General features: G+C 38.7%; 1 protein-coding gene across 2 annotated transcripts in view; it reads left to right on the top strand.

The window, feature by feature from the left end:
• The window catches only part of LOC106070668 (uncharacterized), a 75,930-nt gene that overhangs the window by 34,513 nt on the left and 17,114 nt on the right, over positions 1 to 24,303 (top strand). For both annotated transcript variants that reach the window (XM_056022341.1, XM_056022339.1), the window contains exons 20-23: positions 1,851 to 2,044; positions 2,391 to 2,486; positions 4,091 to 4,305; positions 16,643 to 16,780. In XM_056022341.1, the coding sequence (XP_055878316.1) occupies positions 1,851 to 2,044; positions 2,391 to 2,486; positions 4,091 to 4,305; positions 16,643 to 16,780 (643 nt within the window). The remainder of the gene's footprint in view (positions 1 to 1,850; positions 2,045 to 2,390; positions 2,487 to 4,090; positions 4,306 to 16,642; positions 16,781 to 24,303) is intronic.

The raw sequence follows: 24,303 nt of genomic DNA, 5'->3' as shown, positions 1-24,303 counted from the left end.
TCCAATAGTTCTATAAATATAGACCTAGTCCACCAGGGATCTATTTTATTGATCTATTTCTTGTTTCATCTCTTCGCTTCTCGCCGGCAAAGGCTTTAAGTCTCAAGTGTGTGTAACGCGGCCTCTCCCATGATCTAGTTCAAGGGCCATCTGCTGCCAGCTGCTTTCCTCTATGTCTCTATAAGGCTTCCGGATAGCACCTCTGCTATCTTAGAGCTAGCTGTAAGCAGTGCCTCTAAACAGTCCACACCTGCCTCCAGCAGAACATAGTAGTCTTACTAGCTTTGGCCAATTATGGATAGTATATTTACACACGCAAAAAGTTTTCCATAAGATTGAGTTTTATACTGAAACTGAACTTTTTCTTTCAATGCACATTGTTTGGCTGAATGTCTTCCACCTCCGATGCCTAAGGCGGATCTTTAAAATAAGGCGGAAAGATAAAATAATCAATGAGAAAGTGCTACGAAGAGCAGGGTGCCAGGACATCCGCTCTGTTATCAGCAGAAGACGCCTTGGCTGGCTTGGCCACATTTGTAAGAATGCCTGTAGGTCGACTTCCACAAGACATTCTGTATGGCTATCTAACAGAAGGCAGGAGAGCCGCTGGTCGCCCACTTTTACGGTATACGGATGTATGCAAACGCGACATAAAGCTCTTCAAAATCGACACTAGAAGCTGGGAAGAGGTGGCACTGGACAGATCCACATGGAGAGAGCATAAAGGAAGGGTCACGGATTGCAGATGTCATACACAACAGCAGCAGAAAGAGGGGTGAAAATGCAACGGCGCCTGGTGATTACATATGCCCAACCTGTGACCGCAGCTATGTAGCAAGGATTGGCCTCTTTAGTCACACACGAAGTTAAGTTGCAAAGGGAACAGATCGTCTCTCGAGATGTAAAATGCCACAGATTTATTCCCCTTTGATGGAAACGCGCGATGAGTTATAAGATACCCAAAGTGGAAACAGCAATTAGATCTATTTGGAACATGAAAGCGATGGTTGCAATTTTTGAACCTGAAAGGTATTGACAGAAGCACACAATCATTTAGGGCTTTTACCAAAGGGATAATTTTTAATGCTTACAAAGCTTATATCACCTTACTCTGTCTGTCTGTCTGTCAGTTACACATTTTGAACACGTTATTTCGCCCATTCCATGGTCGTATCAAGTTGAAACTTTGCATAGTTAGCCATTGTTTCTAACAGAACATGAGACAAAAAAACAACAACAAAACAACTAATTTATTGCTTAAATTGTGGTACTTAATTAATTTAGTTTTAGATCGAAAAAGTAAATACATCTTACAGTATTGAGAGATAATGCTGTAAAATGTGAGCTACTTCCAATTAGATAATTTTTCTTGTTAACAATTTGCTTTATATTTTGCTTGTTTTAAACTTAGAAAATTGAAAACAATGTTGAAATATCTTTAGCCCTGAAGGGGAGTTGCCCGTTTCAGCCTGAGTTTTGTAGTTATTGAAATACAAACAGTTTTTATTGTAAGTTTAACTCTTTTTCTCCTAATTGACGATATCATCGTTGATTCGATCTCATGAAATTAAATAATTAATTAATTTTATAAACTTTATTTTGTCTTGTATAAAAAGAGCATGCATTCCCCTTGAATTCTATGTCAAATAAAATATTTCCCGATAACAAACGACAAAGCTAGTGATGCTTAATCATAACAGGGTAGTGAAAAAAGTAATGAGCAAAATGAAGAATTTCGTCCAAACGTGGAAAAATAATTACGGAGAGAAAAAGTTAACGATGCACATATTCATAATATGACGTCATTAAATTCTGTTCTTCTTTTGTCCTTAACCACGCCCATCGGTCAGGTGACTGTGAGGGCGTGTACAGGCAGGACTTCCTAAAGGAGATCCAGCTGATGAAGAAGATCGGCTACCACGAGAACATTGTCAGCATGCTGGGCTGCTGTACGCTGCGTGACCCCGTCTGTCTGGTCGTCGAGCATGTGGGTCAGGGTGACTTGCTGAACTACCTGAAGTCTATCCGGCACAAGCTACAGGCGGTAAGTAGCAACACTTTAATAAGCTACTGGGATACAGATGTATCTAATACGAGCTTTGTGATAGCAATCTTTGAAATCGCTTGGCGGGAGAGTTGGCAGCTTTCACCTTGACACTCAAGCTACAAATACCAAGACAAAGTTAGCTATGCTGAAAGTTAATTGTTCTTAATTAGAAACATTTAATTACTCTCCCTCTTCCGTTTACTGGGAGTCTGATTGAGAGATGGATAGAGAGAGAAAGAGAGAGAGAGAGAGTAAGAGAGAGAAAGAGAGAAAGAAAGAGAAGTTGTGTATTGGTGTGAACTATTTATTCTAATGTCTTCTCTGTATTGTTTCCCGCGCACAGCTTCCTTCCTCCAGACGACAGTACGTCAACAGTATTGTAGAGATCATTGACCCACTGGACCTGTTACGCTTTGCCGGTCACATTACTCGAGGCATGGTTAGTCTGACCATAATGAATACATGCATTCATTGATTTTACATGTGTAGCGAGCTCTTGTTTACTGGCATCTGAAGTTGCAATTAAAGTAAATAATTGTATAGTGACTAAACAGCAAACTATTTTTGACAGCTTTTAACACCATTGGCAATGTTATTTTTTCATGGGACTCTGAAATCTTAAGAATATAGAAATATTTTATTTAATTTTACGATTACGGGACTCGAGGGGGGGGCCTTGGGGGTGTGTGGACTGCTGAAAACGTCGGATTACAGAAGGTTAGCTGTATTCAAAGAATTTAACCGTATACGCTAATTCTAATTATGTTATAATAAGATATTTTTTAGACCTTGAAAGATATAATCAATAGAGAACTTCCTTAAATCGGGAATATAGCTCTTAATAAAGGATATTGCTTTCTGGTATATTAGCTCTTAATAAAGGATATTGCTTTCTGGTATATTAGCTCTTAATAAAGGATATTGCTTTCTGGTATATTAGCTCTTAATAAAGGATATTGCTTTCTGGTATCGTCTTCAATTTATTTTTACAAAATATTTTATTGTCTCCCCATTTTGTTCCATAACGTCTTCATCGGTAGGTCGCCCGTTGCTCGTAAATAGAAACAATGGCGGTCGGAACTTCCTCGAGACCAAGCTTTATAGAAGGCCTGACCACTGGCCTGCAACGTCATAACCTGAGGGCAGTGTCAAGGCAGTGTCAAGGCGGGTGGACAGGTCTATCTAGGGCAGGCATGTCAAACACAGCCGCAATGAAAGAAAGAAACTCTTCCTAGTAACCACATAACAAATCTACATAACTGAAATGATCGATGTGGGGGGGGGGGGAATAAAACGATGTCAAAAGAAGTTCAACATTATACAATGGAACCAATACTCGGCATTGCAAATAGTATTGAAAATGACAATCGATACTAAACACTTTGACACTTTACCCACGTCTCCACCCCACCTCCCTTAAAACAATATATGACCTTGTGTGATTCTTTGTTTTGTAGTGAGGGCGAAATGCAAAGTAAATAGCATTTGAATATTTAAATGGGAGGTAACTACGTTCAGCTAGAGTTATCTTCCTGCTGACATGGAATTGTAAATAGAAAACTAAAAATAGAAATCGTGAGCGTAATGGTGAGTTAAATACAAAACATGTAAATAAAGATAAAAGTACAATCGCGTAAATAGGTGTTCGTGTAAATAGCGTAAACAAAGTTAAATGTAATAATGTAAATACAGATAAGTATAACTACCTAAACAGAGTTAAGTGTAAATATTGTAAACAGTGCCAAGTGTATGCTTACATAAACCTAATACTGCGGTACTCAAAATCAGAAAGATACTTCACAAACAGCTTCAGCTAATGTAGTCCACACCGCAGATTACTTTTTCAATAAAAACTACATGGGTACCATGTAAATTTCGCATCGTGACCCTTGTCATTGTTCGAAATGTCAGTTGATTATCACATTGTCATCACTATGATCACATTGTCATTATGATTATTTTATTCATGATTGCGATTATCTTAAAGCCATTGTCATCATACCATTATTGTGATCATCATTTCATCATTTGTGATTCTGGCAGGACTTCCTGGCATCCAAAGGTTTCGTCCACCGTGACCTCGCAGCCAGGAACGTCCTGGTGGGCAACAACAAGGTCTGCAAGATTGGGGACTTCGGCCTGGCCAGGTACGTCTACGACAACGTGGTCTATATCAACAGACGAGGGGGCAGACTTCCGGTCAAGTGGATGTCCGAGGAAGCCATCTTTGATCTGACCTTCTCCACTGCCAGCGACGTGTAAGTATTCTTAGTCAGTGGCGTAGCTAGAGTGAGGCAGAATTTGAAAATTTGAGAGGGCCCCCTAATGAGTGTTTGGGAATTTTTGTTTTACATTAAATATTAAATATTGCGCAAAATGCAGGGGGGTCCAATTTGTCAAGCCCCTCAAACTGATGGCAAATACCTAGCTACGCCACTGCTTATAATTAAGTTTAAAATAAAAGATGGAATACTATTCTATCAAAAAGCAACAGTACACATGTCTACTTTCACTTTAACAAGACATGTTTTGAAAGAGGGATAACTCTATGCATCTTTGTAAAATAATATTAAAAACCTAGTTGTCGCCCTTGCACCATTTTTTTTTTAAATTCGTCTAGGATTATCTGGTAGTCTTGGGATAAATGAGCAGTTTCATATCATTCTAGACTTCTAGAATATATTCAACGGAAAAAATAAAATGATCTTCCTGAGATGCTCTCTCTCTTCTGACTCGCTCTTTTGTTTGGAGGCATAAGGAATATAACCATTGGAGGCAAGATGTCTTGTAAAGTTGAATCTACTTGAAAGCAGCTCAGACAGAAAGATTTCCCATCCAGGCCTGTGGAGAAAGAAGCATTATCGTTGGCATAGAGTCCTGGGAGACATAATCACGACAATCACAAACTGATAGCGATTACCACGACAATCACAAACTGATAGTGATTACCACGACAATGACGAAATGGAAGCAGTTATCATGACAATCACAAACTGATAGCGATTACCACGACAATGACGAAATGGAAGCAGTTATCATGACAATCACAGTTACCATGACAACCACAAACTGGTTGTGTTGTAAGTCTCGTCAAAGTGCTGACAAGCCTAATGCTTAGTTCATCCCTAGCTTTTTAATCTTTATAAAAAAAATCTATCCTCTATAACTTTGGAGTATACTTTCAGTTCTAACAAAAAGACATACAACTAATTATTAGTAAGTCTTTTTTCAGTGTGTATGTTGTATTCTAATTGTCGAGTTCACATGGCCGCATTTAGACTTGATAGACCCAAAGCTATATGTGATATGGGGACCCCTTGCAATAAAAAAAAAAGACAATTTCTTTCTTTTCTTCAAAACAATATTTGGGGTCCCCCAGGCAAGTGGGGGTCCTAAGCTTTAACTTAAGTTGCCTTTTGGTCAATCCAGCACTGCGAGTTTAAATAACAAGAAATAGAGTACAGTTAACTTGAGTTAAGGTAAATGTACTCCTTTCAGACCTTGCGATCTATAGGACGGATGATGTCATGGTCACATGTTTCTGTTGTCGCGTGGCCAGTACCCATTAAAGTTGGCTGGACTCATGGACTTCGTTAAAATCCCGAAATTCAAAATCCCTGTCTTTACCAAGATTCGAACCCAAGACCTTTACGACTCAGCCATCACGCCCCAACAAGAAACAGAATAGTTTGTTATGGAGTGTGTGTGATAGTTTCTGATGTATCCATGAGAAAAAGGGGAGCGGATGATTTTGGTTGGGTTGGCTGAATGGATTCTGATGAAATAACGAGGTGGTATGTCGTAGTTCAAGTCAATGAATAATGGTACGAAAGTTGAAGGGGAGACTAGCAAGAGACGTGAGGCCGAAATGACGTGTAGTTGTAGTGCATTACATCTTGTTTTAATTATAATTTCACGTGTGTTCCTATATATAGATCTACTTTCAAGTTGAATCTTTGTATATTCATAATTAAAAGTTATATTTAAGTTTTCAAAGAAGCTTATTCACGTTAATTCCAAGTTCTACATTAAGAATTTGATACGCCTACATTGGTTTAGTTGTACTGGCTCTTTGTAGCTACATGCCAAGGACCGAGCACTAATAATTCAGCAAGTCAGTTGAATACTCTAGTAGTAGTTATTCTCATCACTTAGACTTCGGATATAATTGAAACCCACTTAAAAATAAAAAAAGGTTTCCCACCCAAAAAAAAAAAAGAAAATATTAAAAGAATCACCACTGCGATTAGGACTCACAAAAGGAACTTCACTTACAGAAGAACAACCTGTGCTTTCTAAAAATAGCTCTAAATCTTGATTTAAAGACGTGTCTGACTGATGCGTTGGAACTGAAACGCCTCGACACTTATCAGACCAACAATAAATAAAAACTTTTGAATCCCCGTCCCCCGGTCTTACTGCTTATGAATGAAGAAAAATAAATACCTGGCCTGGCAATAAAATAAAAGGGGAATAAACAGGGGGAGCTAATAAAAAGGGGCAGATAAATTGCGACTTGTCGCCCCAGCTGTTCTCTGCCTCTGCTCCCCAGATAAAACCAAAGCTCGGGTTTTATGTAGATATGATGGATGAATTCAATTTAAACGGACCCTGACGTCATTTCCTGGAAGACTTTGAATGATGAGATTCGGCTAAATGGTGAACTAAAAAACTGTAATGCGTGATTGCAAAATTTATTTTTGGTTTTTATTTTATTTCACGAGATTTTCTCTATCTTCTAACTTTTCCATAAAAACACGGTTTAAAAAAAAAGAAATGCTCTAAAAGGTGGAAACGTCAAGGGTGATAATTCGATTCATTTCATCCAGAGTTATCTGTTTTAATTTTATTTTGCACAACATTTAAACATATCAACCTCCCCACCCCCTTCTTTCCTTTATTTTATATTCCGTGGTTTGCTAGGAGTGATAACTTTTTGATTTCTCGAAGTCTACCTGTGTATCTTATCATTGACAATAACTATAGCATGTACTCAATAGATAAATCATAAGCACGACAACTTTATTTTAATACACACAAAAGTATCTATTTGTAGATTTCCTTGTTTACGGGCTGTTTCAGCCCACACAGAAGTATCTCCGAAGGAAAAGCAATAGCCTATACCAGTGACGCCCAAAATTACTCATCCTGCGGGCCATTTTAATTTCCAACATTCGTGTCGCGGGCCACATCAACAAAAAGATACAGCAAGATACAGAAATGAAATGTAATTCACCTGAAACTATTAGAAAGTAGAAACATGCCTAGCTAGTTCCCGTAGTTTAACACTAGTTTAGTCGCTGCACAAATCATGAATGCCGTTTAAATGCTGTTCAGACACACTTTTAAGGAACAATTACTTGTTGGCTTTGTATAATGTTTCGCAAACAAGTAAAGGACGGTAGGACCTCTCACTTTTCCTTGTAGATTCTACATTCAGAGTCCCATCTCATAAACGCACAAATGTTAAAGGTCATGGTACAAACCCATTAGATAAAAAATTAGAGCATTAACGTAGGTAAAAATTACATTTTTCAACCACTTAATTTTATACACCGACGTTTTGGCGGGCCGGATGAAACCATGTCGCGGGCCGGATCTGGCCCGCGGGCCGTATTTTGGGCATCACTGGCCTATACAGTTAGGGGGTCAGTGTTAAGCAGTATGTGTGTGTGTGTCTCTATGGTGACGGTGGTAAGAGGTCAGCAATTTAGTTGTGAATGATACAAGTTAGGCGGCATTGTCGTCAGCAGTCTTAGGTAGGACAGACGACTCCAGTACGCCAAACTGGAAAGGCATGTTATTTTAGTGAGTTCAATTTTGTTCACAATCCCATTTTAATATTATTACATAATAATAATAATAATAATAATAATAATAATAATAATAATAATTATTATTATTATTATTATAATATAATAATAATAATGATCTAAAGCTATATGCAGAAACCGAGCAAAAATTACACACCTTATTCAAAACGGTAAAATGCTTTAGTGACGATATCTGTATGTCTTTTGGCCTGGATAAGTGTGGCATCATAAGCATTAAAAAGGGCAAGGCAACGAACACCAACATTGAATTTGAAGGCATCGAGGAATTGAACTTTCTTTATAAATATCTTGGAATAAACCAGAATGCCAAGATAAACCATAAGAAATTAAAAGAGGACTTTCTTGGTAAATATAGGCAAAGAGTTAATAAAATCTTCAACAACAAACTGTCTGGCAGTAATCTCATCACTGCAATAAACAGCTGGGCCGTCCCAGTGCTCCTTTACACGTTCGGTGTGATCAAATGGCCTGACACCGACCTACATGACATTGACAAATATGACTCCGAAGCAACCCCTCTGAACCTACACAATGCTGATGTCAATGTCGGTTTGGATGACGTAGGGCATGATATTCGCCAATGGGAAGAAAAAACATTCCACGGAAACTTTCCGGCTTTATTACATGGGCACAACATCGACAAGGCTGCTTCCTTAACATGGCTCAGAGCAGGTCATCTCTACCCTAAAACAGAAGGCTTTGTTACAGCAATACAGGACAGAGTAATCAGGACAAAAAATTACGAGAAGCATATCCTGCTTGTCGACAAATGCCGAAAATGTGGAAATGTGGGCGAGTCGATTGAACACATTATGGCAGGATGTCCAGCCCTATCAGAATCAGCCTACCTAGGTCGCCATAACCAAGTTGCAAAGTCAATACACCAACACCTGGCTTTGATGTACAATTTGATCGGTAAGGACACTCCTCCTTATTATAAATACTCTCCACAAGAGGTTCTCGAATCTACTGAACATCTGCTGTACAGGGATAGGCCTATTCTGACCGACAAAACGGTAGATTTCAATCGCCCGGACCTGCTGTTCATCGATAAAAAAAAAAAAAAAAACGCTACCATTATCGATATCGCCGTACCACTGTCTCATAATTTAAGAAAAACTGAGATAGAAAAACAAAGAAAATATGGGAACCTAGGCTTGGAGATTAAGCGTCTATGGAAATTGTTCAAAATAACAATATACCCCATTGTTATATCAACCGAGGGGATAATAACAACTGACCTCACAGACACCTTCAAGGCCCTTAACATTCCTAGGAACATCTTCGTTGCCTGTCAGAGGGCGGTACTGCTGCAGACCTGCCACATCTCAGAAAATTCCTCAGTGGAAACTGTTAAAGGGACTACGATGAATTTTGTTTCTCTTTAGCGAAACTCGACCCTGGCAGCGCCAGAGAATGACTACTACTCGTTCATTTCTAACATAATAATAATAATAATAATAATAATAATAATAATAATAAGGCTTGTCTTCGAGTCCGAACATTAATGAGGAATGCAGTTTTTCCTATGGCTACGTCGCCGCTACGCAGCCCCAGCTGTGCCACATGCAGGGCAAGCATAACCAATGTCCGCCGGTGGTCGATTAAGATTTTTTTTTTCACCGTCTGCGTCTGTCCTAGGATTTTCTTTTGGTCTCAAATGTGTATCCTGCGGCCTTTGTGAGTGACCTCCAGCTGTCTCGTTCTGAGGCAGCATGCAACCAGGTGCTCTCTTCTATGTCAGCTAAGGCAAGTTGACGCCTAAGCTGGTTTTTAAAGCGTTCCCGTGGGGCACCTCTGTTACGTCGACCACCTTTTAGTTTACCAAAAAAGACTGCTTTTGGCAAACGTTCGTCTCCCTTACGAGTAACGTGCCCTGCCCAGCGTACCTGTCGGACCATCAGATGTCTCTATATACTCTATACTGTCCATACCGGCGTTCGCAAGGACATCACTGTTTGTAGTGTGATCTTGCCACCGTATGTTCATGATCAGGGCCGGTCCTAGCGATTGCGGGGCCCTATGCAAAACTGATTGAGCGGGGCCTAGTTTGTGAGGGAATAAGGATAATAAGCGAAAATTAAGATTTTGTATAAGAAAAAAATTCGACTTTGAATTGTATTCATTTTTTACTAAGTTAAAAATTGCAATAATGTACCTTACGAACCTTGTAACCAATGACATATTTAAATGCCAGTGACTATAAAACTAAATAAAGTATTGGAACTTCCGATTAAGGCAAAATTTGCCCGATTATTACATTTTATTACATGAAAGCTGACAATGCTTTTTTTTCTTTTATCGCGCGTAGGATTGGCGTTTTCCGCAATGAATGACACCCACTTATGACAATTTTGTCTATTTTTCTGGAGATTTTTAAGAGTTTTCAGGAGATTTTAATACATTCAGGAGATTTCCATGAGTTTTTCGTATATTTGTTTGCAATTTAATAATTACACTATGAATTAGCGTGGGCCTATGAAAGCGCGGGGCCCACTGCAACCTATGCCTAAGACGGGCCCTGTCCATGATAGAGCGCAAGCATCTTTGGTGAAAGCGCTCAAGTAGTCTTAGTTGCTTTCTGTATAATTCCAATGTCTCAGATCCATATAGAAGGGTAAAGAGAACCTCCGCCTGGTAGACATTGCATAAGTCTATTACATTTGTTCATTTCAAGTTGGTTTTGTTTTTAAGTTATATTTAGTACAGTTCACAGAAGACGTTATTAGAGTTTTTTTTTCAAGTTTTACAAGCGAAGATATAATACGCGTACGGTGGTTTAGCTGTTTACCAGCAGTTTGGTGCTACAAGTCAATGACCGTCCACAACAGTCAGCAGCGTCACTAATTGTAGCGCAGTGGGCTTCAAGCACCACAAGAGACACTTTCTTCTGATTGTTTTCTCACAAATACCTCCCAAGGCCTTTATCGTGTTTGGGTATAGCTGCAAGACAGAGGGGGGTTGATTTTCCTTTTCCCAGGTGGGTGGCCAGCCAAGGCTAACGAGCCCCCCTAGCCTGCAGCTTACTAGTGTAAGTGCCAGTTACTCCCCTTTGCTCACTGTTTTGCCAATGTATGACATTGGAAATATGTTATAGGTAATGAAGTGCTGATATCTGTTACCACATTCGCCAATATCAACTTTACGGGATCAAATTATCCTTTTAAAAATTTACAAGACTTTTGAAACTCATGATTGATATCTTTAAACAAATTATTTATTTACACATTTTTATTTTTTAAAATTTAGTTAATAATAAAGAATACGAACATGGAATTTTAATCTAAAGATTACATTCTTGTTCGTTTGTATGTCTTCTAAAATTTGTTAGAATCGTATTGTAAAGAATCCTTCTAATTTTATCCTTCCGAAAGAATCCCAAAAAACTTCGTTCGTCTACAGCAAAGGACAACGGACAACCCAGTGATCGTCAAGTTAGGACAGTTTATGAACAATTTTAACGTGAACTGTTGTGTAAACCATAAACTTACATTTGTGTCTTATGTGTTGTTTGCAAGGTAATCTCTTCAGTACTGAATAAAAAAAATAGAACAATTCTCTATTTAAAAGAAAATATTTTAATAATAGCTCAAATTAGTGAAATCTTCATGGACACTGGATTGTGGGCGGAGAAATCTAGATGCTGACCTAAAAGCCGCTCGATTTTTCTACAACTTTTGTATATCTCTGAAAAAAGTATTACTACCTTGTTGACGACACTTCGAATGACATAAAGTCATAATTCGCATACAAATTGTGTGATTTCTTTACTAAAATTCATCCGCCCTCCCCCTTCGGGAGTTGTGGTCTGCCGATTCGGGTGTTGGGGGCGATGGCTCCTACCCCTCCCCCTGGATCCGCCAGTGAAGTGTAACGTATACATTATTTCGCAAATATTTACTGAAATTATATTTATATTAACTTAGACCGTTTTTATAACTTAATTTGTTTTAACCACATTGCGATTAATTAGTTACTCATAAGAACCACAAAATGTTAATAATTTTTCCGTGAGAAATGTATAGATTAATTCTCTATTTAAAAGACGATATTTTATTAATAGCTTAAAATAGTCAAATCTTCAAGGAAACTGGATTGTGGGCGGAGAAATCTAGACGCTGACCTAAAAGCCGGCTCTAACGATTTTTCAAGAACTTATGTATATCTCTGAAAAAAAGTATTACTACCTTGTTGACGACACTTGGAAATGTATGGAAAGAAGGATTTACAGAATGGTCGCACAGTCCAACGTATGAAAAATCTCATATTTGTAAATAAGCTGCACTATGATGGTGCTACCAGTAGGAGTGAACAGTACCATAGCCTAAATTGTGCCGATGTGCCATAAAATCTAAAATCCAAATCTTGTTTCTCGTGCACATTATATTCTTTGCGCTAAACACAGCTTAAACTCAAGTTTAATTGGTTCTGTAAGCTATGCTCAAGAAAGTGGAAAAATTGATGTCTACAAGAAAAACTGGTCGCCTCCAGCATCGTTACATAGATGTAATAAAACGGGACCTCAAATCAGTGAACATCAATACTGACCATTGGGAAGACATAGCTCTAGACCGCACAAGATGGAGAGAGACAGTGACCAAGAAAGCCATGGATAGCGAAAGAACATGGGCCTCAGCCCTGGAAGAAAAACGGACTATGCGAAAAATGGCCAGCTCCTCTACCACCGAAGCAAAAGCTATGACACAGATATTTGTGGACGGGAGTGTCTCTCCAAAATAGGGCGAGATGAACCATAGTCGTTCTAGACTGAAGGAGGCCAATGAATGACAACTACATTTGATCATCGAGTTTTCCAAACACTGTCCCAACATGCATGTTAGTTCTCAGTTTTTTCTGTCACAGTTTATTCAGATGTGGGACTATTCTTGAAGTTGAGATTGATCAAAACTTATTTACGAACAATTTCTGTGACACAGAGCAGGCTGGCTTCGTTTTGGTTTTCTTTTCATGAGCGAGAAACAGCCAAAAGTTTATAAATAAATGCACTTTGCTACTCAGAAGGACAGAAAACACGAAATTCTAATAAATAAATGTGTAATGTATCTATTATTAACTGGTGGACAAACTAGACAGAACTAAATATTTTTTTAAATTAATGTTTAATAGTTTTACGCATAGAAGTATTTTTGAAATGAAAATGTGTAGCATGTGAACAAGAACTTTTACGACATTTCAAGTTGAAATTGATCAAAACTTATTTACGAAACATTTCTATGACACAGATATTTGTGGACGGGAGTGTCTCTCCAAAATAGGGCGCGATAAACCCTAGTCGTTCTACGACTGAAGGAGGCCAATGAATGACAACTTGATACAAAACGTTCACCTTGTACGTGTATGTGATCCCAGCAAAACATAGTTTATTAATTAATTGTTCCCTACAAAGATGTCATCATGGAATGATGTCATAACAGCGATGAGATTAAGTTTATTTAATGTACTAAAGATGCTAACACAAATGACTTTGCTTTCCCCAAAAGATAAAGAATGCCTGGAAGCTACAAGACTTAGGGAACAATTTAGAAACAGTCATGCTATTGTTCTGGTTATTATTCCAGAGAGCTAAATTGTAAGCGCAACCAACGTTGTGTCAAAAATCTTGGAACGTGAGCAGCAAGATCTACATGAAGCTTTAAGTCAACTGGAGAAGATCTAGAACAAAGTAAGTCGTTTCAGAAAAGAAAATCCCTCTCTACCCAGAAGAAATGAAGAAAATGATACAGTGTAGAATAAATGAGAATAGGACCAGCTAACACCTCAATTACAGGAAAAAAGGACGCCCATTATAAGCTATCTCGACATGACCAACGCATACTTTTTCGACTCAGAACCGGACACTACAGAATGAGACAACATATGTTCCGGAAACTAAAAGTCGGGACAAGCGAAACCTGCCCTTGTGGAGCACTACTAGAGAGTGCTGACCATGTGTTTCAAAGCTGCCTACTATATCAAAAGGCCCGAACAAGACTCTGGCCCCAAAACCCTTCTATAGAAGACAAACTATACGGAGAACTGCCTGATCGGGAAACCACTGCGCGATATAGGATTATTGACCTGAACCCCCCGACATGTAAAATGAGAACGAAGAAGCAGATGTTTGAGAAAATAACTTTGAGATTGTAAAAAACAAACAAACTGGATGTTGCTCGATCTGGGCTGTTAATCCAGTTTTTTAGCTCCACAGGATTGCCGAAAGTTCAAAATAATTTGATGAACCAACCACGTGACTTCAAGATATAGAGAAAACGTTCAAAATCAACTTATGGTAACGAATTATAGATGTCTTTGTTTCACAATCACATGACAGATTTCACGAGCATACAAAATGAACAACTCGTTTCATTCGTTAATTAATGCTCATTTTCATTTCAAGTACAAACGACAAGGAGCTACAAGATGCCACTTCCGGTGTCATCCCGATAATGGGTCTATTGCCATGGAATATTGTTCAAATAATCAATCCTTTAAAGTAACCTTCCATAAAGGCTGTCTGTACGAGATTAAGCTTTTTTTTTGTTAATTCAATGACAACTACATTTGATCATAGAGTTTTACAAACACTGTCCCAACATGCATGTATTTTTCATTTTTTCTGTCACAGTTTATTCAGCTGTGGGAGTATTCTTGAAGTTGAGATTGATCAAAACTTATTTACGAAACATTTCTGTGACAAAGAGCAGGCTGGCTTCGTTTGGTTTTCTTTTCAATGAGCGAGAAACAGCCAAAAGTTTATAAATAGATGCACTTTGCTACTCAGAAGGACAGAAAACATGAAATTCTAATAAATAAATGTGCAATGTATCTACTATAAACTGGTGGACAAAGAACTAAATATTTTTTTTGAATTAATGTTTAATAGTTTTACACATAGAAGTATTTTCGAAATGAAAATGTGTAGCATGTGAAAAAGAACTTATAAGACATTTGAGTATTTATTTGAAAACAACTTTTATTCGTCTTCTTCTAATAAGAAGCTGTACAAGCATTGTTTTTTGAAACACTCTTACTTCTACGGAGTCATAACTGAATCAAACGGAAAGACATTATTACTTACACACAGAATGAGGTACACCACTAGCATTGGAATGTCTTTTTTTTTTGGTAATTGTAATGATATAGATTTTTTGTTGATATTTTTGACATGTTATTATTGTGTTCATAGTGTTCCCCATCCTCTGTTCATAATTGTTTAGAAATAAAGGAATATATGTAAGGACGTATATATATTATAATGTGGGGTTTGTATTAAGTTGTATTGTTTCTATTTGAGATGAGATGTCAACATTAGCCTGCGTATAATGTTTGCTGTAATGATCTAGGGCCAAGGTGTGGTGGAAGTAGTGGAAATCTTTTAAGAGATGAGAACGATTAGAATACTTAGGATCTTGCCGCTGATAACTTATCTCGTGAAGACCATCTTTCACTTTATCTATCTTATCTTATAAAATACAGACGTTACTTCAAAAAAAGAAGATGATTACGTCCTACGCGTCATGCATTCAGTCATGCATATTAACCAATGACTTAAATTCTGCCAAGTCACTGGTTTTCCTGGCTGGCTCAGGCAACCCATTCCATGCTCTAATAGCACTAGGGAAGAAGGAGTATTTGTACAAATTTGTCCTAGCATTTGGAACGAGGAATGTACTTTTATCTTTATTTGTCAATCGTTCCTTCTTGAATTTGGCCGCGTCATTTTCATTCTAATAAACGCTGACTTCAACCCTCCCCTATCGCCTATATACGCTTTGTTTTAATCCCCGTTATAACGTTTTAGTTATAAATTGTGAGAACTGAAGAACGTCCATGGAAGAACTATACAAAACTGGACAATACATTACACAACGATGTACAGCAATACGAATAAACGAATCCTTTTCTATACTCTGCCTACTGTCTTTCTTACTCCTTTAGACACAAAAACATTTTTTTTGACATTTGCTCTAGATCTATAGATATTAAATATTTACATTGTTAAGGACTTTCATTTTTATTTTAATTTCACGTGTCACACTTTTTGTCATGTAAATAAAACTAAATGAAATATTTTTAATACCAGACTTTTACAATTATATTTTGTTGGATCAGAGGATGAAATGACCAGAAAATGAAATGACCAGTGGATGAAATGACCAGGGGATGAAATGACCAGTGGATGAAATGACAAGGGGATAAAATGACCAGAGGATGAAATGACAAGGGAATGAAATGACCAGGGGATGAAATAACCAGGGGATAAAAAGACCAGGGGATGAAATGACCAGGGGATGAAATAACCAGGGGATGAAATGACCAGGGGATGAAATGACCGGGAATGAATGACCAAAGATGAAATGACCATTGATGAAATAATCGTGGATGACCGGAAACCACCAGACAGACAGGCAGTCAGACAGACGGATTGAGTTGACATAACCTTTGTAAAAAAGTTACAAATAAATCCTCCCATACACTAAAGTGTCTCAGAAGCAAGGGGTGCTGGAGATGCTACTCTGTTTGGCAAACAGTCAAGAGGGAGTAATGAGAAAACAATAGGTTAAAGCAGAGGTTCTCAAACTGTGGTACTCGGAAACCACAGGAGTCCAAGAGACGACCGTCGCGGGTGGGGGGGGGGGGGGTGGGTGTCAGCTAATATCGTTTGGCTTGTAAAGGGTCCATAAACTGAAAAAGTTTGAGAAACTCTGGGCTAGAGATTCCAAGTCTTGATAAGACTAATGTTGTTGTTTTTTCCCCACAGATGGTCATTCGGAATAGTTCTCTTTGAGATTGTAACACTTGGAGGCACCCCATATCCCACCATTCCTACAAGAAATCTCCTCAAAGAGCTGCAGAAGGGCTACAGAATGGAGAAACCAGTCAATTGTTCTCAAGAGCTGTAAGTAACAGTTTGTAGCTAAACTTTCACCTAGGAACCCCCCCCCCCCCCACCACCACCACCACCACCACTATCTACGGGAGATTTGACCAAACATGCGCACTAAGCATGCCGAGGTAGTAAGAAGACTTAGGGCGCACTGAAAATGCTAAAGGGACGATAATATAATAATAATAAGAATATAAGAATAATTATAATAATCTTTATTGTCCGTAAGGAGATTTGTCTTACAATTTGCGCATTACACAAAAAACAACAACATTATAGCTATAAAAAAACTATAATACGAGGGTCTGTGGCGTGGCTAGGGATTTGGGGTCCTGGGGGCTTTTTTAGGGGCTCCTGCATTTTAACATTTGATATCACAACATGAGTTAATGTACTTAATAAATATACAAGTCCAAATTCGAGTGGGTAAAGTATATCAGTAAAATTAACAAACAATAATCATTAAGGCTCTCTAAATTAATAATACCTTATTTATTGGCGAGATAATGCACAAGTAACAAATATTAATTCATATTGCCTCATGCCGTGCTTTCTATGCAGCTAGGGCATGTACAACAGCATCTAGATCAAGGGTTCTTGACATGTGGATCGTGATCCCCTTGGGGATCGAATGACGTTTTTCTAGGGGTCGCCAAAGACCATCGAAAATATGGACATTTTAGTTTATTCTAACTTGTCAAACTCGACATTGTACTATTTTCTTTTACATTGGAAGTTCTTTTTTCTTTCTTTTTTTTTTCTGGGATATATGTTGCAAACATGTTCATCAAATGATTCATACATTTTGTCGAGGCATAAGTATTTTCATTAGTTTAAATGAATACGAGTAAATGCAAAATGCAACGTTAAGCCATTACTGAATTATAAATATATTATTTATATGGTGACGTCTTGACACACTTGAAAAGCGATTTCGTTCCTAATAGGTAATAGGCATTCGTTCATTGCATGCTTTTGAAGGCAATAATTTGATTTTGGAACAGCTCATGAAGACGGATCTGGAACAAGAAAACGTGATGAAAAAGAAAACGCCGAATAGTTTATTAAATGTCATGGTCTTACTGTAACGGTTTAGACATGAATTACAAGCTTTTCTGTATGGTTTAAAAAAAACTGTATAAGCCGCATGTATGAAGCAGAAATAAATGTAACGTCTTTATGGTAGAAAACATTCGAGCTCTGCCAACAAGGATACTCAGAATTCTACATGTAAGGTCAGTTATATAAATGGTTGCAATTAAACAGACGAGTTTCTCTTTAATTAAGCAACCCTCTTGAAACAACTAGAACAAAATATTGTAAGATATATATATATATAAACATAGGGCCTAAAAATCGGTTCAATTTATGGAAAAATTCTTTGAAATAATATAAGTGGTGTCTGCACAGATGGTGCTCCCAAGTATGCTAATACGTTGGTCTGGATGTAAACGTTTGGTACAGATTGAGTCACCGGAAGTAATCGGAATTACTGCGTGATTTATCGACGAGTGTGAGATGTATGGCTGAAAATCAAAACCCGTTTGGCTACGTAACAAGGGGGCTCGAGTGTGACTCATGCGACGAGAAATTTCATCGAAATTTCCAAATGAACCTGGCATCACGTTGTCAGAAATCTATTCACAGTCAAAGATGAAGATGTTCTGGAGTCATCAGAGGAAGAGTTTTTTGAGAGAGATGCGGTGTAAGCTGATTTCTTTTCAATGTCCGTCACACTAACCACGTGTTTACATCCATATCCAGATTTGCGACTTCTTCCATTAGTATATATTTAAGAAAAAAACGAGTTATACAGCCTGCTAGTTAGAAAATTTAAATACAGAAGGAAAAAAAATCTTGATGCAAAAGATGTCGTCCTTGGTTGTGATCTCTCAAAGACTGTCCCGTGAATTCCTGATCTGGTGCAGACTGTCTAAATGTGGTGCCACCACAGTAGCTTCGACATGTTTTTCAAATTCTCACAAAAGTCTGCAACATAAAAATGGTGAATAGGAACTAGAAAAGTAAACAAATGCAAGTCAAAGATGAAATTTCATTTCTTTGTAATTTAATTATAAATAAGAATATAACTTTAATAATATTACAAAAAGCACAGTTAATTATGCTTGCGAGTGAAAATAATTTTACGGTTGGTGGGGGGGGGGGGGGGTCGCCGCATAATGGGAAATTGTAAAAAGGGGTCGCCGAGCTAAAAAAAGTTGAGATCAATGCTGTCTTGTATTTTCGACTCCACGTGAATAGCAAGAGTACGTGGCAGTGGCATAATATTTAATATTTAATGTAAACAACAAAATTAAGACTTTTATTTGGGGGCCCCCCTAAAGTGGGGACCGGGGGGGGGACTTTGGAATTTGGACTCCCCCATTCCCCCACCACAGCTACATCACTGAGGAAAGTAATAATTATAAATGATATACACCCTAAATAAATCTTTTACCTTGTTTTAAATTAAATACCTATACTGAATGCATTTCATTGTTATGTGATATATAAAAACACACTTTATAGGTTATAGCTTTTTCATAGTTTTGTATGTATATAACTTTAAGGGTTTGCATTGAAACGAAATTATGGGTTTATGTAACTTTACAATATGACATCTACAGTCAGAAATCTCAATGGGTTGAGAAGTCATTACATTTGTATGTAGAAAAACATTATGTATAATGTATGCGCTAAATCCTGAAGTAAGAATACTATTCGGTACATCTATTTTGATTAAAGATGATAGGTTTAGCCCGTGGGTCTTTAGAATTGTAACAATAATTTTTTGAGTTAATCTGTTATGCATACAGACTTAAACCTATTCTAATATGTTCTATTTATGTTTTTTTAGATTGAAGTTTCGCAATTTTTTTAATCACAAGTAAAAGCCAACATAAACATTTATCAAAATAATACTTAGAAAGTATTACTACATTACTAAATGACAAATACCGTCTCGAAAGGCAACTAATTTTGTATATTGTGACCAATGCCTCCTCTAGGTCACTACCACTGTGTTTATGTGATTCATGCCTCTTCGAGAGGCAGCTGCTTCTCTGTGACGAAAGCCTCCGCGAGAGGCTGCCACTTCTGTATATGTGTGACCAAAGCCTCTGTGTGTCCGATGCATGCGTCAGAGGCGGCTATTTCTGTTTATGTTTGGCCAACGCCTCCGCGAGAGGCCGTTTTTTCTGAGTGTGTGTGTGTTACCAACGCCTCTGCTTTCTGGGGGCCAATATCCTTGTGTGTGCGTGTGGCCGTGTGTGTGTGTGGTCGTTGCTACTGTTACAAAGTGTGATAATCTTATCATTGTGAGGTAAGAATGTGTTCATTACATTCCACTTATATGTGTGTGTGTGTACATGTGGTTTGCCGGTAAGCATTAGCACGCCGTGGGGATTAACAAGAGGGAGTTTTTACAAAACTAGCCGTAGGACGCCCCAGGGCGGCGTCTTATTTCTTTTTGTCTATTTTTGACATAGAAACAAAATTGATACAATCTCTTCTTCTCATCTCTACGCCCCCCAACCCGCCCCACTTTTTTAATGCCTTTTCTGAATGAAATTACCCCCCCCCCCCCAACATACCCCCCTCATGGTCTACTCCCTTGCCATCTTTAGTCTAATTTCACTGATACAGCCTTTGATAAGAGCACAGGATTAAATGAAAAGCTCCCCTCTATTGTGCTGTCCCCACATTTCCATTGTACACTTGCTGTCACCGTGGAAGGTGATACAACTTACGAAGGGGTAAAGGGGGAAGGGCGGAAGCAGGTGTGTACTTATGTTTCACCACTGGGCGCCCCCACGATGGAAGGTCACGTGTCGAAGGTGTGATGATTTCCACGGATGTTGATAATGATCTGAGCCAAAATATTTTGTGTAATACCTCGCGAACCAGTGCTAAGTTGATAATTGACTGTAGTATTTTATTCTTAGGATCTGTATTGGAATAAGAACTAACTGTTTCGCCAAAACGACAGTCTCAGGATCACTAAACCTTTTAACTATATTTATTTATATATACAAATGAACCTTGAATCTTGTTTTTTTTTTTTAAAGGCATAAAGCTAGACAACTCAATGTGTCAAAAAAGTGACTTACTGCCCTTTTAAAATGATTCCGCCTGGCATTGAGTTTACATACATTTACAACTTGGCTTGTCTACTGCCAGAGTCAGATACCACCGGGGCGTCTAGTGACTAGATCTTCATGCAACTATAGTATGCTCAGGAAGCCTTGGTCTATAGACTCTATATGATACCATAGCCTGCTGGGCGCGTTCTTTAGCATGCTCAGAGCGCTCTGTTCTATACGCTTCTATCTCATGCTTAATTGCACTCTAGTCTTCATGTTACTACAGCTTGCTCAGTGCACTCTAGTCTTCATGTTTCTACAGCTTGCTCAGTGCACTCTAGTCTTCATGTTTCTACAGCTTGCTCAGTGCACTCTAGTCTTCATGTTACTACAGCTTGCTCAGTGCACTGTGGTCTTCATGTTTCTACAGCTTGCTCAGTGCACTCTAGTCTTCATGTTACTACAGCTTGCTCAGTGCACTCTAGTCTTCATGTTTCTACAGCTTGCTCAGTGCACTCTAGTCTTCATGTTACTACAGCTTGCTCAGTGCACTCTAGTCTTCATGTTTCTACAGCTTGCTCAGTGCACTCTAGTCTTCATGTTTCTACAGCTTGCTCAGTGCACTGTGGTCTTCATGTTTCTACAGCTTGCTCAGTGCACTCTAGTCTTCATGTTTCTACAGCTTGCTCAGTGCACTCTAGTCTTCATGTTACTACAGCTTGCTCAGTGCACTGTGGTCTTCATGTTTCTACAGCTTGCTCAGTGCACTCTAGTCTTCATGTTTCTACAGCTTGCTCAGTGCACTCTAGTCTTCATGTTTCTACAGCTTGCTCAGTGCACTCTAGTCTTCATGTTACTACAGCTTGCTCAGTGCACTGTGGTCTTCATGTTTCTACAGCTTGCTCAGTGCACTCTAGTCTTCATGTTTCTACAGCTTGCTCAGTGCACTCTAGTCTTCATGTTTCTACAGCTTGCTCAGTGCACTCTAGTCTTCATGTTTCTACAGCTTGCTCAGTGCACTCTAGTCTTCATGTTTCTACAGCTTGCTCAGTGCACTCTAGTCTTCATGTTACTACAGCTTGCTCAGTGCACTGTGGTCTTCATGTTTCTACAGCTTGCTCAGTGCACTCTAGTCTTCATGTTTCTACAGCTTGCTCAGTGCACTCTAGTCTTCATGTTTCTACAGCTTGCTCAGTGCACTCTAGTCTTCATGTTACTACAGCTTGCTCAGTGCACTCTAGTCTTCATGTTTCTACAGCTTGCTCAGTGCACTGTGGTCTTCATGTTTCTACAGCTTGCTCAGTGCACTCTAGTCTTCATGTTTCTACAGCTTGCTCAGTGCACTCTAGTCTTCATGTTTCTACAGCTTGCTCAGTGCACTCTAGTCTTCATGTTTCTACAGCTTGCTCAGTGCACTCTAGTCTTCATGTTTCTACAGCTTGCTCAGTGCACTCTAGTCTTCATGTTTCTACAGTTTGCTCAGTGCACTCTAGTCTTCATGTTACTACAGCTTGCTCAGTGCACTCTAGTCTTCATGTTTCTACAGCTTGCTCAGTGCACTCTAGTCTTCATGTTACTACAGCTTGCTCAGTGCACTGTGGTCTTCATGTTTCTACAGCTTGCTCAGTGCACTCTAGTCTTCATGTTTCTACAGCTTGCTCAGTGCACTGTGGTCTTCATGTTACCGTAGCATGCTCATTCAATCTGTTCTATAAGGTGCTATAGCAAGCTCAGAGCGCTCTGTTCTCTATGCTACTATACCATGGTCAGTTCTCTCTGGTTCTAAACCCTGTTGTGGCCATGTGATTTGGGGAGGGGTGGAGGGAGGTTGGAATCTACGAGAAGGTTTTCACGTGTTGTCTTTAGTCACTCACCAAACACAGAGTTAAATCTCCAAAATTAAGAACTATTTTCTGTATCGAGGTTCGATCTCGATCCCCTCCGCTTGGTCCACTCAGCTTCACGTGTAGATCAAGTCTAAAAATATTACTCGTTAAAGAGCACTCAAACTGTAGCGCGACACCTCCGCCACTTGCTTTCCGCCACCACCATATCCCAGTGCTTCGACTGTGTAAAATTTAATCTTAAAGAGCTGAGAAACCTAACAAACCGTAAAATAACCTTTAACCCGACTTAACCAGCGGGACCTTATCAACCATCAATATTTAGCGGGACATTATCGACCCATCAACTTAATCTACCACACTTATCTTCTAATCTAATTGCCATGTCTCTACCACGCCTCAGTACCGCTTGAAAGGAGGTAACCGAGTTCTCTTTTCCATAACTGTGTATTCAAGGGTTAGGTTTCTTGACGAAGATTATTAAAAAGATCGTAAACAGATCCTTATAATGTGTCGACCACCAACGATCATGTAATTTCTGTTAATCCTTCGTAATGGGTGTCATCTTAATTGGTTTTTTTTTAAATGCCTAAGCCGTTACTATCAGTGATGTTAAAATATCAGATATTGCTTTCTTAAATAGCAAAGTAAATGTCTGTTTGTTAAGCCAATGTCTGTCGTGATGTTGAACCAGTAAATGTCTGTATGTTAAACCTCTATTTCTTTCTTAACAAATGCGACACGCACTTAGTATTATTAATATGATTTCATGCAGTTATATTGAAGCTTGAAGATGGCGTGGGCCTCCACAAAAAGTCCTACTCAGGGCCTCCACAAAAAGTCATACCCAGGGTCTCCACAAAAAGTCATACCCAGGGCCTCCACAAAAAGTCCTATCGAGAGCCTCCACAAAAAGTCCTACCGAGAGCCTCCACAAAAAGTCATACACAGAGCCTCCACAAAAAATCATACTCAGAGCCTCCACAAAAAAAGTGCTACCGAGAGCCTCCAGAAAAAGTCCTACCCAGGGTCTCCACAAAAAAGTCCTACCCAGGATCTCCACAAAAAGTCCTACCCAGAGCTTCCACAAAAAAGTCCTATCCAGAGCCTCCACAAACTAAAATGAGGCACCAGCCGTTTGCAATTTCACTTAAAGCAGACATTTAAACTAGTGGCTTGCTTCTATTCCATCTTTCTAAAACTGTTTGAGCTATTCCATGATTCTTTCCCTTTGCTTTCATCATCTACAAATCTCATGTGATGAATGGCGATATTTCTTTTGAGATAAAATAAAATGGATGTAAGGTTTGATAGTGATCATATGACAGCAGAAACATTTGTCTCTTCAAAGGTAACTCTAGGTGTATTGGTTTTAGCTGATAAAATACAAATTCAACCTCTTGGGTAAAGTTCTCTCCCCTTGGTTTTTTTTTTTAAAGGGTACTTCACTTCCGTAAAAAGACTCGCTAATCCTGTCAGCAATTATGTGGACCCCCCTTGTTGGAGCTATAAGACCACCCGGTCACAACTGACCGCTAACTTCGTCTAAAAACTATGATTTGTAAAGATAATGTCGAGGAGTGAGGCTTAGAGAGGAGGAGGAAGATGT

This window comes from Biomphalaria glabrata, chromosome 3 (genome assembly GCF_947242115.1).
Source record: "Biomphalaria glabrata chromosome 3, xgBioGlab47.1, whole genome shotgun sequence".
Classification (NCBI taxonomy): domain Eukaryota; kingdom Metazoa; phylum Mollusca; class Gastropoda; family Planorbidae; genus Biomphalaria; species Biomphalaria glabrata.
Note: the sequence above shows the minus strand (reverse complement) of the source record. Positions and strands in the feature narration are given on the sequence as shown.